The 15,806-nt window shown below is 53.8% G+C and overlaps 1 protein-coding gene across 2 annotated transcripts in view; it reads right to left on the bottom strand.

The window, feature by feature from the left end:
* Positions 1-1,216: 1,216 nt before the first annotated feature.
* Kcnq4 (potassium voltage-gated channel subfamily Q member 4) overlaps positions 1,217-15,806 on the bottom strand; it is a 52,576-nt gene continuing 37,986 nt past the window's right edge. For both annotated transcript variants that reach the window (XM_048434046.3, XM_085686515.2), the window contains 5 exons: positions 9,430-9,650; positions 7,305-7,404; positions 4,937-5,068; positions 3,466-3,595; positions 1,217-3,153 (listed from right to left, as the gene is read on the bottom strand). In XM_048434046.3, coding sequence (XP_048290003.3) covers positions 2,941-3,153; positions 3,466-3,595; positions 4,937-5,068; positions 7,305-7,404; positions 9,430-9,650 — 796 coding nt within the window. In that variant the 3' untranslated portion in view covers positions 1,217-2,940. The remainder of the gene's footprint in view (positions 3,154-3,465; positions 3,596-4,936; positions 5,069-7,304; positions 7,405-9,429; positions 9,651-15,806) is intronic.

Below are 15,806 nucleotides of genomic sequence, written 5' to 3'. Positions count from 1 at the left end.
TTTTTGTAGTTCCAGGAAGGGTTCTTGGGTCCAGCAACTCTGTCTAGGTAACCCCGGATTTTCTGTTCTTTGCTCTGCCTGCAGCACTGTGGCCCACTCCCCCTTGTAAATTTCCCTTGTTGAAATACCTACCATTCTGGGTGTGGTGCGAATTTGGAAGGAACATTCCATCTCTTGGGTCACCTGGTCACTCTGACAATTAGAAATTAGCTGGTATAGACCAGAGGAAGCCCTCTGGGTGGTATCATTTGGCAAGAACCATAAATGTCAGGGTGGTGCTTCCCGGATGGCTCAAGTTGAATGAGACCTTAGCTTCTGTGAGGAGGGGAAGGACAGATGACTTTCCTAAGACTTTTCAGAGAATCGTTGCGAAATATTGACAATGACCTGAAACGTTAACTGCTTCCCATGTCCCCCAGGGGAATCCCATGGCGAAGGAGCCCTAGGTGTCCAGCCCAAACGTCCCTGGGAGTCCAAGTGATGCTAGTAGTGAAAGCTTCCAACTAAAAGGCTCCTCTCTCCTTCCAGAGCCAACAGAGCAAGGCTGTGTGTACCAGGAGTGGTGGTGAATGCAGTTAGGATCGCTGCGTGTTTGAGGCCAGCCTGGGCTACACACCCTGTCTAAATAAGTACCTAAACAGCCTGTCTAAAAAAGTAAAGGGCTGGGTACACTGGCTGTGTCCTGGTGCTAAGTGTATAAACAGTCACATTCTTTTTTTCTCATTACCAGTGTTTCTGTGTTCAAATGAACAAAATGAATTATGTAAATTGTTGGAAATCAAAGAGGAAAACCTACTATCGGCCATAAGGCTGAGATATGTTCAGATACTCTACCTGAAAAACAAACCAACAAACACTCCCCCCCCCCACCCCCGACACACACACAAAGTCCCCTGCCATTGTTTCTGGTTTCCTGACAGGACACACCACTAGGAAAGTGGTATCCACTTTTCACTGGTCCTCACAAGAGACCCACCTGCCTATGAGGAGAGCCGAGCAGAGGGTTAACACGTGTTCGAGCACCTAGATTTACCTGTCTGTGAAGCCAAATCTGTTCCCCTGGACGCTTTGCTTATCTGGGACAATGTGTCTTTTCCTTTTCCCTTGAGCCACACAGAGTTGGGCTTTTATGGTTTGCGATAATCCCAAATCTCATTCACACCATCAAATCAGGAGCCTCAGCTCTTGGCCACCGAGCACAACCAGGACCAATCACTTCCTACTGAAAACTTTAATGAAACCAATAAGTTAATAAGTTAACAAAGTGAGGTACTTGCATATCTGAGAACCGGGTTGGTGGGGGAACCTCGATCGTGGAAGGAGGGAGGGCTTCTTCCCATGTCTCCTTTGGTCACAGGGTAATCTTACTCTCCAGCCCCCCTGGGCAGCTCAGTGGCCGAGCGGGCGGAGTGGCTCTTTGGGGACAGTGCAATGCAAGTGAGGCGAGCCAGGATGGGCTCCAGAGCATGATGATCCATGCAGATGGTAGGGCAGAGATTGGGCACCATAGGACTGAACAAGATTCAACCCAAGCCCTGGCACTGGTACATGCAGGCCCCAGGATGAGATGCAGACAGCTCAGCCTCAGCCCCTTGCTCCCAAGCAGCCCCAGAGTGTTATCATTGGTCCACCACCCCTCGCTCCCTTGCCACCTGAGTTGACCTCGCAGAAGAGGAACGAAAGAGTGGGGACCCGAAGCTGGTGCTGGGGCCTGTGGCGTCTGGGCATTTGTGCCAATGTGCAGCACTGCCAACGGGAGTGAGGAAATGGGGCAGAGGCCAGTGCAGGTGAGAGCAAGTTGCAGGTGGTATAGCAGCACTGGCTAGTGTGTACTCTCCGGGAGTAGGAAGAGGGCGTGCCTGGGTTCTCTCCAGTGGTGTGCCAATCTGGAGGGGCAGGCCTGAGTTATGCTGTGAGGACGCCAACGTCGTCCTCAGGGCAGCCAGCGGACTCCTGAACTCCTATCGGGGAGCAAGACCTGTGGATGCTCCCTCCCCTGCCCAGGAGACCAAGTGACTTTGTGCTCATGCCTCCGAGGGTGTGTGGTCGTGTGCGTCACTGCGTGAGGAGGCATTCTGCTGGAGAGATGAAAGGGCCATGCTTGTGTGGCGGTGGGCCATTGTCTGGTATGTCTGGGGAAAATACAGGAACTTGTGCTGACTGAAAAAGCTGTCTGGAGGACCAGTAGGAGTGGACATCCAGCAGCAAGAGGGAGCCCCTGAGGTGACACCTGCAAAGGGCAGAAAGGCCCAGGTACTGTCCTCGGGAGGACAGGGAGATTTAGGCCCCATGCTGGGTGGGGATGGATGATAAGCCAGAGAATGGATGTTGGGTATGGCCAAACAGCCTGAGACCAGCTACTGCTGGGGCTCATCTCCCAGTCGGGGAGAGGCAGAGGAACCCCACGGGGGTCCCCCAAAGTTGCATATTTAACATAGTTTGCATATTTGGTGCCCATCTACCTTATGGCAGAGTCCTGTGCTTTGTGGGCACCTATGGGGGCACCTTGGGCCCATCCCCGAGTGGGGCAGGGCTTGGCAGGAGGGCTTCCCTGCTCTGCCTGGAAGGGCGGGCCTGGAGACCTCACCTTGCATAGCTAGAAGCTGGTTCAGGGACCAGGGCCTCAGCGCCCTGCTCCCATTCCTGGGACAGAGCCCCGGCTGCCAGGTGGGCCATATTGAACCTTGATGGAGCCGGCAGGGTCCTGGAGTGTCCAGAGGCCTCCAGTCAGCCACTGCTGCGGCCTACTATGTGGCCTGGCATTTCGTGCTTCTGGGGTGCCGGTACCCAGCATCGGGTATCTTGCCCACCCAGACAGCTCAATACTGTGTATGGCCTCTCTCCCTGCCAGGGAGCGAGTTCAAGTAAGAGAGGAGTCCAGAGGCCTCGGGGTGAGTCCGAGGGGCAGACGGAAGGCTGCCCAGCCCCCTGTGAAGCCCTTCAGTCCATGTTGGTGCTGACTGAGCGAGAGATGCTGAGCGTCTGTGCCGAGACGGAGATGTCCTCGTGGTCTACAGGGCTGTGGTAGTCCGAGGTGATGTCGGGTTCAAAGAGCGGCACTTGCACGGTACCCAGGCTGGCCGAGGTGCCAGAGCGTAGGCAGCGCGAATAGAAGCCCAGCAGCAGATCCAGCTTGTGCTCGATGGACTGCACCTGGGGGCGGGGAGGGGCGGGGCTGGAGGTGGTGTTGGACCCGAGGGCGGGGCAGAGATTGGCCTGGACTGGGCAGGGCCGGAGCTGAGGGGGGGGGGGCCGTAGAGAGAAGGCGGGGCTTGGATACCAGGTAGGAGGCTTGGTTAGGACGGGCTTACCCCGTGCTTTCTTGGAGACGGGCTTGTTTGTGGGATGGAGCTTGGCGGAGCAGAACTCAACATGTGGGCCCCACGAGGGCCTTCCGGGGCCAAGGCCGTGCTGTACCCTTGACAGCTAATTCAGTCATCCGGTGGAAGCCCTATCCACACTCACCTGCTTCTCCACCTTGACTACGCGCCCCATCATGCTGATTTCATCCACTGCCTCCGTGTCCGAAGGTCCCTTATCGCCCTTCTCCCTGGACTTGCGATCCCCAGGCCCTCGACCCACGATTTGGTCCACCCTGTGGAGGGAAAGAAACTATCAAAAAGACTGAGTCACCCTGCGCCACCCTTCCACAAGAACCCTTGGCTGACGGCTGACAGGGAAGACAGACTGCTCTGGTGAGATGAGGCCACTTGCCCACCCAAGGGAGGCTGAGCCTGGGAGACACCAACCCTTGCTTTGAGAGTTTTCCAAATAACAAGCAGAGCCTCTGAGGTGAGAAAGAAAAGGGAGTGTTGGAAAGTGGACAAGATCCCACCCTATTTAGCAAAGTCCTTGCGAGAGCCATCTTCACCCTCTACCCACAGCCCTGCTTCCTCTCCCTCTGAAGCCATTCTAGTTAGACTGCCCCTCCCCCAAGTGAACTCCATGTTACTAAATCCAGTGATTAACTCCAGCTCCGTCCTTATTCCCTTGACCTAACAGCAGCGGAGGTCGCATCTGCTCACTCTTTCTTCCCACAATGCTTCTTCTTTTTTCTCCCTTTTAGACAGGGTCTCTTGTAACCCGGCCTGACTTTGAACTCTCTAAATAGCCAAGGCTGAACCATGGATCCTCCTGCCACGAGCACCTCCTACTCTCAATACTGAAGCTGTTGCTGCGATTGGGCCTCCTTAAATTTCCAGGCCTGACTTGGAACTCTCTACATAGACCAGGCTGGCCTCAAACTTACAGAGATCCACCTGCTTCTGCCTCTCCAGTGCCTCCAGTGCCGGGATTAAAGGTATGTACCACCATGCCCCACCTCAATTGTTATTTTTTGAGTTAATGAATGAACAGATAGTGAGAAACGAGGACACATGAGAAAGGAAAGCTCTAGGCAATTTGGGACTTGATATAAAGGTTCTTCCTTCATCCTGGAACTAGCGGACACGCAGGAGTCTAGAGACAAGAATCCAAAGGTAACTTGCTTTACATTCCTACTTGGGAGACAGGAAGTCAGTGGTTACTGTAGGTCAGTTACTTCGGGACCTGGAGACAGGCATCCTAAGGAAGCCGTCAAAGCGTGAGTATAGACTGGACTCATCCAGAGAACTATAATTGAGGGAGTTTTGTTTTCAGCTTCCAAGCAGCCTGTAAACTACAAGTCGGGGATCTTGTGGTTTGGGTTTGGGTTCTGTTTTCTTCGTCCTTTTGAAGCAGAGTCTCCTAGCCCAGGGTAGCCCAGAACTCATGGTCTTCCTGCCTCTGTCTCCCCAGTGCTGAGATTATAGATATTGGAGAGTAAGTCTCCTAGAGGACCTTGCCCATCTGAGGCAATGCCCTACAGAGCACAGATGACCTGCTACGGTCCTTAGCCCTCTCACTTGGGCCAGGACCCTCAACTCCCTGCCCCTCCCTTCAAAGCCTGCATACCCACCGAGCTTGCAGGCTCTTGATCCGCCCCAGCATGTCCAGATGCCCCGCGGAGTACTGCTCGATCACGTCCTTCACGTCGTATGGCCGCAGGGTCTCCTTGAATTTCCTTTTGGCGACCAGGAACTTCAGAATCCTGTTAGAGGAGGGGGGATCTCTGGCAAATGTGCTTGTTCCTGTAGGAGACTCTTTTCCAATTCCTCCCTTCTCTGTCCCTTAGTCCAGATCCAAGTCATCCGCTTGGACCACTCCAAACAGCCTCTACTGGGTCCCCTAGCCTCCAGACCTAACCACCAGGCTCCCCTTTGCCCTGCACACCCAAAGGCTGGCTTAGTGTTTTCTCATATGCCTGCCTTTACAGCCGCATTAACCAAGGAGGCAGGGAAGGGACCCAGTGTCTCTCGGCTCAGTGGGACATGAAGCTTCTAGAACATCAACTGCTGGCTCAGGGGAAAATGTTGCATTCACTCTACACACACTTGGCAATTGTGTGCAGGGTCTTGGACACCCAGAGAGAGTTAGATCCAATCCCTGGCTACAGAGACCCCAGGTCTAGGGTGGGAGGCTGGGAGAACAAGGGCAGTTCGGGGGAGACAAGAGCCAGGTTCAAAGACTAGGAAAGGAGAGCTAGGAGCCATGAGAAGGGATGGCCTCAGCAGGCAGAACCTTGGGCAGTGTTTTCCAGCCAGGGGCAACAGAGCGGCTCCAGCTCTGAAGAAAGGAGCTTCCCAGAAACAGGCAGGGAAACACGAGGAGACTCCCACTCTGAGAGGCAAGGGCAGCATGGCAAGAAGGGACCAATCCCTGGGGCAGTGGACACCATCCCTGGGACTAGCTGTGATGAAGGGCTAGGGTGGGGACAGCCTAAAGAAGGCACAGGGCTAGGGAGGAGCCACCACTCTGCTTCAACATGCCTGCTCTGCCAGCTTCTGGAGAGAATGTGTCGGTGCTCTGTAGTCTAGGCACAAAGACCGGTCCTCAGGATGGGCCTGAGCCAGGAGGGGACAGTGGGGTGGAGGGAGGAGGCAGATCTGAGCAACTCAGAGGTCACACAAGAGACTTCTGAGTCCAAATCCAAGTTGACCCCTATGGCTGGAGACAGGGTAGGCAGTGGTATTCACTGCCTGATTTGGGGAGGTGGGCAGAGGAGCAGTTTGGGGCATTCTGAGGGGGGCTGTGAGGGTGCCAAGGAAAACGAGCCTGGTCTTCACATTGTGTCCAAGATGGTGGCCACAAAAGGGGAAAGATGAGATGTATGGAAAGAGGTGAGGGAAGGCCTGACTGGGGGTGGGAGGCCTGGGCAGATCCAGCTGGCTGAACTCAAAAGGAATACAAGAAGAGGCTGCGGGCAGGTGTGTGAGCCAGGGAACAGAGTCAAGGGAGCTGAGTTTCAGTGGCCTCCAGAGCCCAGCTGCAGGCTAGAATCGGAGACCCAGCCAGGACTCCTCGCCAGGAAGCTGGGGCCAGATCCACACTGGGCATGGCTACAGGGTACAGGAGACCAGTTCCTACTTAATTATCACAGCAACCAATATATCATGGCTTTCAATCTGTTTGACCAGGACCTACATAAAGAACATATCTCACCCTGCAAACTAATTGAACTTCTAATTCCATAAGCACAATCACCCTGAGTATGAGACATTCAGTCTCTCTTTTTTTTTTTTTTTTGAGTTTTGAAGCAAGGGCTCTTGTAGCCCAGGATAGCTTCAAACTGTTGATGTAGCCAAGGATGACCTTGAATTCCCAATCTTCCTGCTTCTACCTCCCAAGTGTTAGGAACAGAGAACTCCCCCTTCAATTCAACTCCAGCTTCAATTCTTTTTAAATGCTGACCCTGACACACTGACAGTTTCACTGAGTTCTCCACCTGTGGTTTGAAGAGCCCTGCTCTTGAGGGTGTCCGAGGAGAAACAGAGAGACCCCCAGAGAGAAAGAGTTTGTGAAACAGAGACAAAAGGACCTTGGGACTGAGACACAGAAAGAAAGACCTGTGTAGAGCAGGCGTCTGTGGCACCACTCCGAAGAGAGAAGGAGGAAGGCTGCCACACAGCGGGAGAAGGAGAAAGCAGGAAGAGAAGCAGAGAGGATGACTGGAATGTTGGGGAGGACATGGTATGTGTAAGAGCAGAGACCCTGACGGGCAGCTGTGCCACCGGCCACCGGAGCCAGGCCTTCTAGACATGTTGTGTGTTGTGGGGAGCACACGGTGCTGGAAGCCATATGCTCCCTGCCCACACCTCCTGTACTCCAGGCAGGTAGCAGCTGGCACCCCGGGAGCTACGCCAGGCCTGGCCAGGAGGACAGGCCCAGATGGGGAGCAGTGATGGGTGTCAGGTGGGAGAGCTGCTCACCTTGGGCTTCAGCCTCACCTGACAGAACGGATGACCGTCTTCACAGCAGGCATGACATCATCCACCGTGAGCTCACACTGGTAGCTCTTCTCCTCAGCTACTTCCTCTGAGGGGCCCTCTAGAAAGACAGTAATGGCACATGAGGGTCGAGGGCTGGCAGAAGAAAGCACTTCCAGGCCTCATCTCCATTAGCAGTAGTAAGAGGACTTCCTGAGTCTCAAAGCAGACCAGGCTCCTGCCTCACTGGCTCCTGCCTCTCACTGCCCTAACTGTGTTACACATTCTTTCGTCTCGTCCAGGGCTGGGCAGGGCAGACATCTGCCTGGTGACAGGTGAGTGGCAGCTGCTTTAGAGGACCTGTGGTCTAGCCTGGGACAAAGGCGATGCACACAGCCTTGGAGGACATGCCATGTGTTACTCCTTGCAAGGCAGAGAAAAGGCATTTATTTATCTAATGCTCTTCATTGAGTCTTGTGTGGTCTTTTCTTCCAGGTGGGAGCAAGGAGGGTTGGGTGGAAGGGAACTCAAGCCAGTTCCCCTGCTCACATCCGCTACAAGGAAGGCCCTTAAAGCAAGAAAGGGAAAGCAGCTTCTCAGAGGCCGGTACCCTCTGCTTCTTTCCTCACCGCAGAGGAGGAAGGCGAGCCCAGGCCCCTCCATGTGTAGGCTTCCATGGATCAGAGCCTCCCAAAGAACCACTGGTTTGTGGTGTGCCTTAACTTTCCAGGAAAAGGCTGAGTCCTCAGTACTCAGCATCTTGGCACAGCACAGGGAGAGACTTTGAGCTGATCTCTTCCTCCAAGAACAACAGGTGCATCCTGTCCTCATCTCCATAGCATCCTGTCCTCATCTCCATAGCATCCTGTCCTCATCTCCACAGCATCCTGTCCTCATCTCCACAGCATCCTGTCCTCATCTCCACAGCATCCTGTCCTCATCTCCATAGAGTCCCATCCTCATCTCCACAGCATCCTGTCCTCATCTCCATAGCATCCTATCCTCATCTCCATAGCATCCTGCCCTCATCTCCATAGCATCCTGTCCTCATCTCCACAGCATCCTGTCCTCATCTCCACAGCATCCTGTCCTCATCTCCATAGCATCCTGTCCTCATCTCCATAGCATCCTGTTCTCATCTCCACAGCATCCTATCCTCATCCTCCATTTGATCTATTTACCCTTTCTTTCTCCACTAAGAGCCTACAGCACATTCAACATGGGCAAGGGATCTGTCAGGAGATCCCAAACAGCTTTCCCATTTTCTAGATGAGGACACTGAGTCATAGAACAGAGCAGTCTCTTGCCTAGGTCCCAGTGAAGAGCTAGAACTCAAAGGGACCATCTTCCTCTAACAGTGGATAAATGGTCCGTGAGAGACCCTCAGCCACAGCGGCAGCAGACCGGGCTGGGGACAGCAGACAGCAGGGAGCAGCTGGCCAGCCTCTCTTCAGGACAAGCGCTCTCCCACTCAGATGCTGAGAGTCTCCGTTTCCATATCTACAGAGTGGAGGAAAACGGCGTAGCTAGGAGAAGCAATGGAGACTGTCCAGTGGGCAGCTGCACACAGGGCTATGGCTCCTTCCAAAGAGCCCTGGGAGCTGGCGGCTGCGGGGCACTTCTATGAATTCTACTCTCCTGCTCCACTTTCGAGGATCGCCCTCCTCAGAATCTTTCTCTGGAATAGATACTACTATTGCCTCTGTTTTACAGATGAGGAAAATGGGACCCAGAGCAATGAGGTCACTTATCCGAAATCAGTGATGGAGAGCCAGTGAGATGGCTCCGTGGATTCGGCATGCAGACTGGTGACCAGGCTTGATCCCCGGGACCCATGTGGGAGACAATCAACTCCCACAGGTTGTCCTCTGACTTCCCCTTGCCCAGACATGGACACATACACACAATAAATAAGTAAAATATAATTTAATTAAAAAATAAGTGACAGAGCCAGGATTCGACTCTTGGAAGCCTGGTTCTAATCCTGAGCTCCCATCACTGCCAAATGCCCCCTCTAGATTCGCGTTCGACTACCCTACAGTCTGGAGTCTGCGTTATGGTGAAGAAGAAGTCATGATGCCCTTTTCTAGAGCAGACGACCTGAGCCATTCTCCCCCACCCCTGCCACCTCCGGCAGACGGCTTACCCTCGGCAGAGCTGCGGGGCTTGAGTCTTAGAGAAGCCCGGAAGCGGGTGCGGTCATTGAAGCTCCAGCTCTTCTGCACCTTGCTGGGGCTGCACGCCTCACCCACCTGCTCACTGCTTGGTGAGGTGGGTATCGGCGGAGGTGCCAGGTGCTGTCTGGAGGGACCTGTCCGCTTCTGGGAGCTGCTCATGCGGATGCGGTCTTTGATACCCATCCGGCTGCTGGCAGAGCAGGGCAGGCCAGGGAAAGAGTCAAGTTAGCCGGTGCCGAGGCAGATAGGTGGGGTCAAAGCTGACCTAGCTGATCTAGAGGGTGGCTATTGGGTCTAGATTCCCCACCAGTTATTTGCTCGGGTGTGGTAAGGGGGCCCTGGTGCCTACAGGAAGCCAGATAGGTCCATGGGGACGTATCCCTTCCCCAGCCCCCCCCCCTCGTTCTTCCCCATCCCCAGACAGATAAGGGTTACACAGGAGACAGATGTCACAGTGAAGGCAGTGAGAGAAACCAGAAGGAAGTGAGAGACAGGAGGACAGAGGATCCAGGACCAGCCCAGGTAGGTGGGTGGAGGGTGAAGGTAGCAAACCCCATGGGCACGGGCACACTGTAGGAGGAGCTCACCTGGTCAGGCACACAGAGTGAGGCTCTGGGCCTCACTGTACACAGGAGTTAGCTTTGTGGAAGTGAGAAAGTGTGTGAACATGTGTACCTGGCTGCACAGCCACCCGTGTGTATAGACCGCGTGTATACACGTGTCCACTTACACGTCCCCCTCCTCACACTGCTGGAGCTATCTTATCCCACGCTGGCCAGGCCACGGCTTTAGGACCTGGCACAGCTGCATAAATAAAACACTGCAAACTCAGGTCTCCATCCCAGATTTCCATGTGTTTGTAGCGGTGGGGGCGCGGTGGCTGCATAATATGATGGCTGGCTAAGGGTGTGATTGTCCCGGACATGCCAGGCGCTGGTCCCCTTGATACGATGGCCGGCTAAGGGTGTGATTGTCCAAGACATGCCAGGTGCTGGTCCCCTTGGTGAGGATTTGTGTGTAGCAACCTGTTCTCCTGTGGTTTCCCCTGTCTGTGTTCCCCAAGTCCTATCCACATGGTCTTGGAACACCTGAAAGGCCCACCTTTCTGCCTACGCACCTGTGTGCCTATGAACATGTGTGTGTAAGAATGTTTGTTCTCCCTGTTCTTTCTGCGCCCAGTTCCCCATCGCACCCCCAAATCTTGGAGGACAAACAGAAGGAGGCCTCCATTTCCCTGAGACAGGCCCCAGTTAACCAATACCTGGTAGAGTAACTCTGTGTCCAAGAGGTTCAAGAACCATGCTATGCTGTTGGTAAGACCTCAGCAAACATCCTTCATCCCACACCCTGCAATAGTATCGCATTTCCCCTGCTGGAGAACCCTTGCTGACAGGTCCGGAGGTCCCCACTCCGAGTGTCTAGAGCCGTAGTGCAGAAAAACACCAGCCAGGTTCAGACAAAGCTTGAGAGGGGGCAGAAGTGATGAGGTGGTCCTAACGCCTGCCTGGGGCCTTTCAGATCAAGGGCTGAGCAGATGACAGAATCTGGTTTCCGTATTAGGTGGGAGGCAGTGCCTCCATGCCGAGGGCATGGAGCAGAGAGCAGAGCCAGGGTGGTGAGGTGGGGGAGTGGACCAAACCAGGGCTACCTTGGGAAAGGTGGCCCGGATGTGGGGGTCAGCCTGTGGAGGTGGGGTCAGCCTGTGGGGTGGGTGCCTGTCCTAGCGGGAGAGGTTATATGTCACAAGTTGGGAGTCTGGAGCTATCAGAAGGGATCCAACCATGTTCTTCACATTCTTGGGATCTCTTTGACACACCCCAAAGACTCCAAGAGAAGTTTGAGTGTGGCTTTCCCAAACTTGCCTCTGCAGACCCATTCCTGTGGGCTTTCCTCATGCTGGCAAGCACCCACACCCACCCAGGCCATGCAAGAGCCCCCTGTCCTCCGCTCCTCCAATGGGGGAGAGAAGGGGAGGAGACTGGAGAAGTCCTTGAGCTTCGGTCCAAGGACTGGAACTCTAGATTGTTCCTTGCCGTTCTGACGAAGTCTGGCCTTCCTGTTACTGAGTACAATAAGGCTATGCTTGCACCTGGCGGGACTCTCGGAGGAAGGGGGCTGAGGCTTGCACTATGAGTCTTACAAAATCCCTTTCTGGCTCTGATTCCGTGATGGTGGAGGGAGTTTCTGGCCTGATTAAGGGATTCTGTAACTTTCCAGCCAGTCAAAGGTCTTGGCTCTTCTTAAATGCAAGAAGACACTGTTTTCCCCTGGAGCAGCCCTGGATTCCAACTCCTTGGGCAGGGACCAGAAAAAAGCTCACGTCAGCCTCTCTGGAGCCTGAAAGCTCAAAGAAAATGGAAAGAAACCTGGCACACGGGAGGCACCAACAGCTCTTTTCTTCCTGGGCTCCTTAGAGCACACAGGGTCCAGGCTTTGGTGCTTTGGGCCTCTAAGCCTCCCCTCGTAGGGTCCCTGAATTTGCCATCCCTATTTTATAGGTGCAGAGAGAGAGAAATGAATTGCCTAAAATAAGAGCAAGGTCAGGATCCATTTTCTCTAACTTTAGAGACTGCCTTTTTTCTCAGGACAAGGGTTTAGTGTGGGAACTATGACAGTGGTCCTCAGTTGGGGGCGATCTTGTGCCTGACAATGGAGACACAGCGGGCTACCACTCTGTAAAGGTGCTCTCCTGGCACCTCCTGGGTGGAAACCAGAAATTCTGTCCATCATCCAAGATGCATGCCATAGGCCCCAGCAAAAGAATCATCGGATTCAAAATGTCACCAGTGTTGAGGTAGAGAAAAGGGGAGAGGGGCTGCTGGTGCCTGGAAGGATGAGGGGGTGGGTGGCTATACTGGTGCGTGGAGGTGGAAAGATGTGGGGGGAAAGGACGGGGGAGGGTAAACTTTCATTGGCTGCTCTCCAACTGCCCTGAAAACCCAGCCATAGGGAACTCTGCCATCACAGTCCAGGCTAAGAAAGGCAGACACCCATCCCCATGTTGTCCACAGCCCCTCTTCAGGGACTATGGGGAAACAGCCTTATCACGGGCCTCTCCACCCTTGGTTCTTCCTGACCTCCAACCTACACTTGTGGAGAGGCAGATCTAACCCAGTGTCCTCAATGCCACCCTCAGGGAGCCCCTATTTCCTACAGACATATTCCCAAGCTTTTGAGTTTTCTTTTTTCAAGACTGGGGATAGAACTCGAGGGGTCTGCCATAAAGCTACTCAGCTTCCAAATCACTTTTCAAACGTATGGCTTTTTGTTTGTTTGTTTGTTTGTTTGTTTAGGAGATGGGCTCTTGTGTAGCCCAGTCTGGCCTGAAACTTGATTTGTAGCCAAGGATAGCCTTGAACTTCTGATCCTCCTTCCTCTACCTCCTGTGTGCTGTGACTACAGCATGCACTACCACATCCAGTTAATGCACCGCTAGGAAGCAAACTCATGCACACTAGGCAAGCACTCTACCAACTGAGCCACACCCCAAAGGCCCTCTTAACTGGCAAACACACTAAAGTGAATGAGGCCAACTTACACTTACAGGAGCCAGTCAGTTTTAGCAGAAGCAAACCCCGTTAGCACCTATATTTTACATGGAAGGAAACCGAGGCATAGAAAGCTAGGTGTTGTGCACAAGGGCACATAGCTAGCAAACTGGAGCTAGATGGTGGCCTGAAATGACTATTCTAGGAATGGCTGCCTCTCAGCAGAAGCTTACTTAGTAGGGGGCCCTGTCTCCAACCACAAGGCTCCACAAACCTAGGCCACCGGAATGCCAACAGAATGCAACTCATCCTGGGCTTTGGGTTCTTTATGATCCTGTCCTGCCCCAGAGTGGCTCCAGTGGCTGTTCTCAGTTCAGGCCATACTGGGCAGCAGACTCACCTCCCACAGCTGCGCTTTCTCTTTCACCTCCAAGCTTGATCTCTGCAGCTTCCTGGCCTGAGTACCCTCCCCCTCCAGCCACCTCTTTCAGGGCTGCTTCTGAATGTCTGACCTCAGCTTCTCAGCCCCTCTGCTTCCCTCCTGTACTGTACTCAATGCACTGAACCACGATTACTCTTTGCAGCTCTCTGGGGACCATGTTTTATTCACCACCTTCTCCCCAGTGCACAGAGCAGGGCCTGGCATGGGGCAGGTACCACAAATGTGGTTGTGATGTAGCTGTAAGAGCCGGGTGAAATTGGTGACGGAGGTGCTGGGCACAGTCCCTTCAGGTACCGGTGGGCTTCCCAGGTAAGTGGCAGAGAGCCAGGGAGCCAATCCCAAGGTTGGCACAGGTCAGAGTGGGAAGAACCCTCAGAGAGCCTCTAGTTCAACCTGCCCATTTCACAGAAGGGAAACAGGTCCAAAGAAGAAAAGCAATTTGGCCAAGATAACGTGGGAGTCAGCAGCACAGCCAGCATATCCTCAAAGCTCCTGAGAGTGTCCCTTCTGACACGGGGCCCACGCCCTAAACACCCCCAGGAAGGCAAGGGGGCTTAGGGCCCCAAGGCAGATTGCAGGCGGCAGGCACATGCACCTTGTCCTTGGCCCATCCTGTCCTCCTCTCCAACCCCTAAAGTGGGGGGGGAGCAAGGAGGAAAGGGGACAGGAGGAGCAGATGAGGGGGTACCTCGGTCTCCAGCTGGCGTGGATCCGAAAGAAACTCCGCTTATTACTAAACATCTGGCTGAAAAGTTGAGAACAAGACACGAACAGAGGTTAGTGACAAAGAGACAGGTGGACTGAGCATGGCGTGCTGCCAGGATGGGGCTGGTCTCCTGTGGCTGGAGGGAGAGAAGGATCCCCACTCAAGTCACCCTCCAGGCCCAGCCCCGGGATGCAGAGGTGCTCAGGCTCTGCATCCCAGCCCTCGGGGCCCCTTCTCCAGTGACTGAGTCCGCGAGACGGAGAAGTCCTGTCCTTTGCATTTTGAATGCATGCTCCATGGGATGTGGACACAGGCAGTCGGGCTTTTAGAACGCATCCCATAACCCTCAAAGGGAGGGCCTGGCCTTGGGAATGCCATTCCCAGGAAGTCCTGCTCCTTGGAGCTCCACTTCCTGAAAACATGCTCAGTGTGGGCAATCCCCAAGCTCCACGTGTCCAAACCAGGGTGGGACTGGGAGGTAGCAGTATACACATGTGTGTATACACATATGTATGCACACATATATGTTTGGGAATATCCTAGCAAGAGTTACACCCCATTTCCTAGTGTCAAGATAGCCAAGATTAAGGACATGGCCACTTGGCTTGAGTCTGGTACAAAAGCCACAGCTCAATGCCCCTGCCCCAGGTTCCTGAAACATTCCACCGTCAGACACACAGACACAGATACTCCAGAACAGACAGACACGGTGTTAATAATGCCAGGCTTTCAGCATTCGTCTGTACCCAGGCTTCTGGGGACTCAAGGATCCAGAATCACGAAGGGGCACAGGGTCCAAGCTCCCATCCATTCCCAGTGGCTTCTAATTCAGGTGAAGGGAGACAAGGATGAACTGGAAGCTCAAAGTCCATATTTGGCCCCACTCAGGGTTGCCAGAACGCCAAACCTTATGAGTTTCTGGCTATAAGTTGTGGTTTGGCAGGCACAGGACCTGCAGGCAGTGATGGAGAACCCAAGTCAGGTTGTGCCATGGGCTTCTCTTAGAGGGAGCTCCCACTCTAGCTTGGCCAATCGTTCCTCTTCCTGAAGTTCCAGACCTGCTTAGCACTCGACCTGTAAGAGCCCTCACTGAAAGCAGGGAAAAGACCCTGCTCTCCCATCCCCATCAATCCATTCCCCAAGCCCCTTCAGCCCCAAACAGAGAACCCAGAACCCCTGAGCAGCCTGTAAGTATATGCAGGTTGGGCACAACTCTGAACCCTGACTAGTGTCAACGTTTTGCCAAGAGCAGAGTTACCTGATGCCTTCCTCCGGGCACACAACAGAGATGAGCTTCTCTGAATGTGGAGAGGCTTGCCTCTTCCCTGGCTGCTAATGTTGGACTTGGCCTTAATGATACCCCAGACTCAAGGAAAGGAACAGATAGATGTCCACCTGGATAGTTCAAGGATGGTGTGTGGGATGAGGCAAAGGAAAAAGATGGGCAACGCGAGGGAGAGCGTGATGGAACCGAACTGACCCTTGACCTCAAAGCTAAACTCTCACAGAAGCAATCACTTTTTCCCTGAGACATAAGGAGGGGCTTCCATTATCCTAATGTGCCTGGGATTCCTCCAGTTAGGAACATGGAAACGAAGCAAGTGTCGTTCTGTCTTGATTCTTCTTTCGACAGGCAAAAGCTCCAGGTCACATTGGGAGAGACGTTGGGGGCAGTAAAGAGTATCTCAATACAGAAGGAGAGAGCCCCGG

The sequence above is a fragment of the Myodes glareolus genome, chromosome 3 (assembly GCF_982192425.1).
Source record: "Myodes glareolus chromosome 3, mMyoGla1.1, whole genome shotgun sequence".
Taxonomy (NCBI): Eukaryota; Metazoa; Chordata; class Mammalia; order Rodentia; family Cricetidae; genus Myodes; species Myodes glareolus.
The sequence above is the reverse complement of the archived record's forward strand: the minus strand, read 5'-3'. Positions and strand labels throughout refer to the sequence as shown.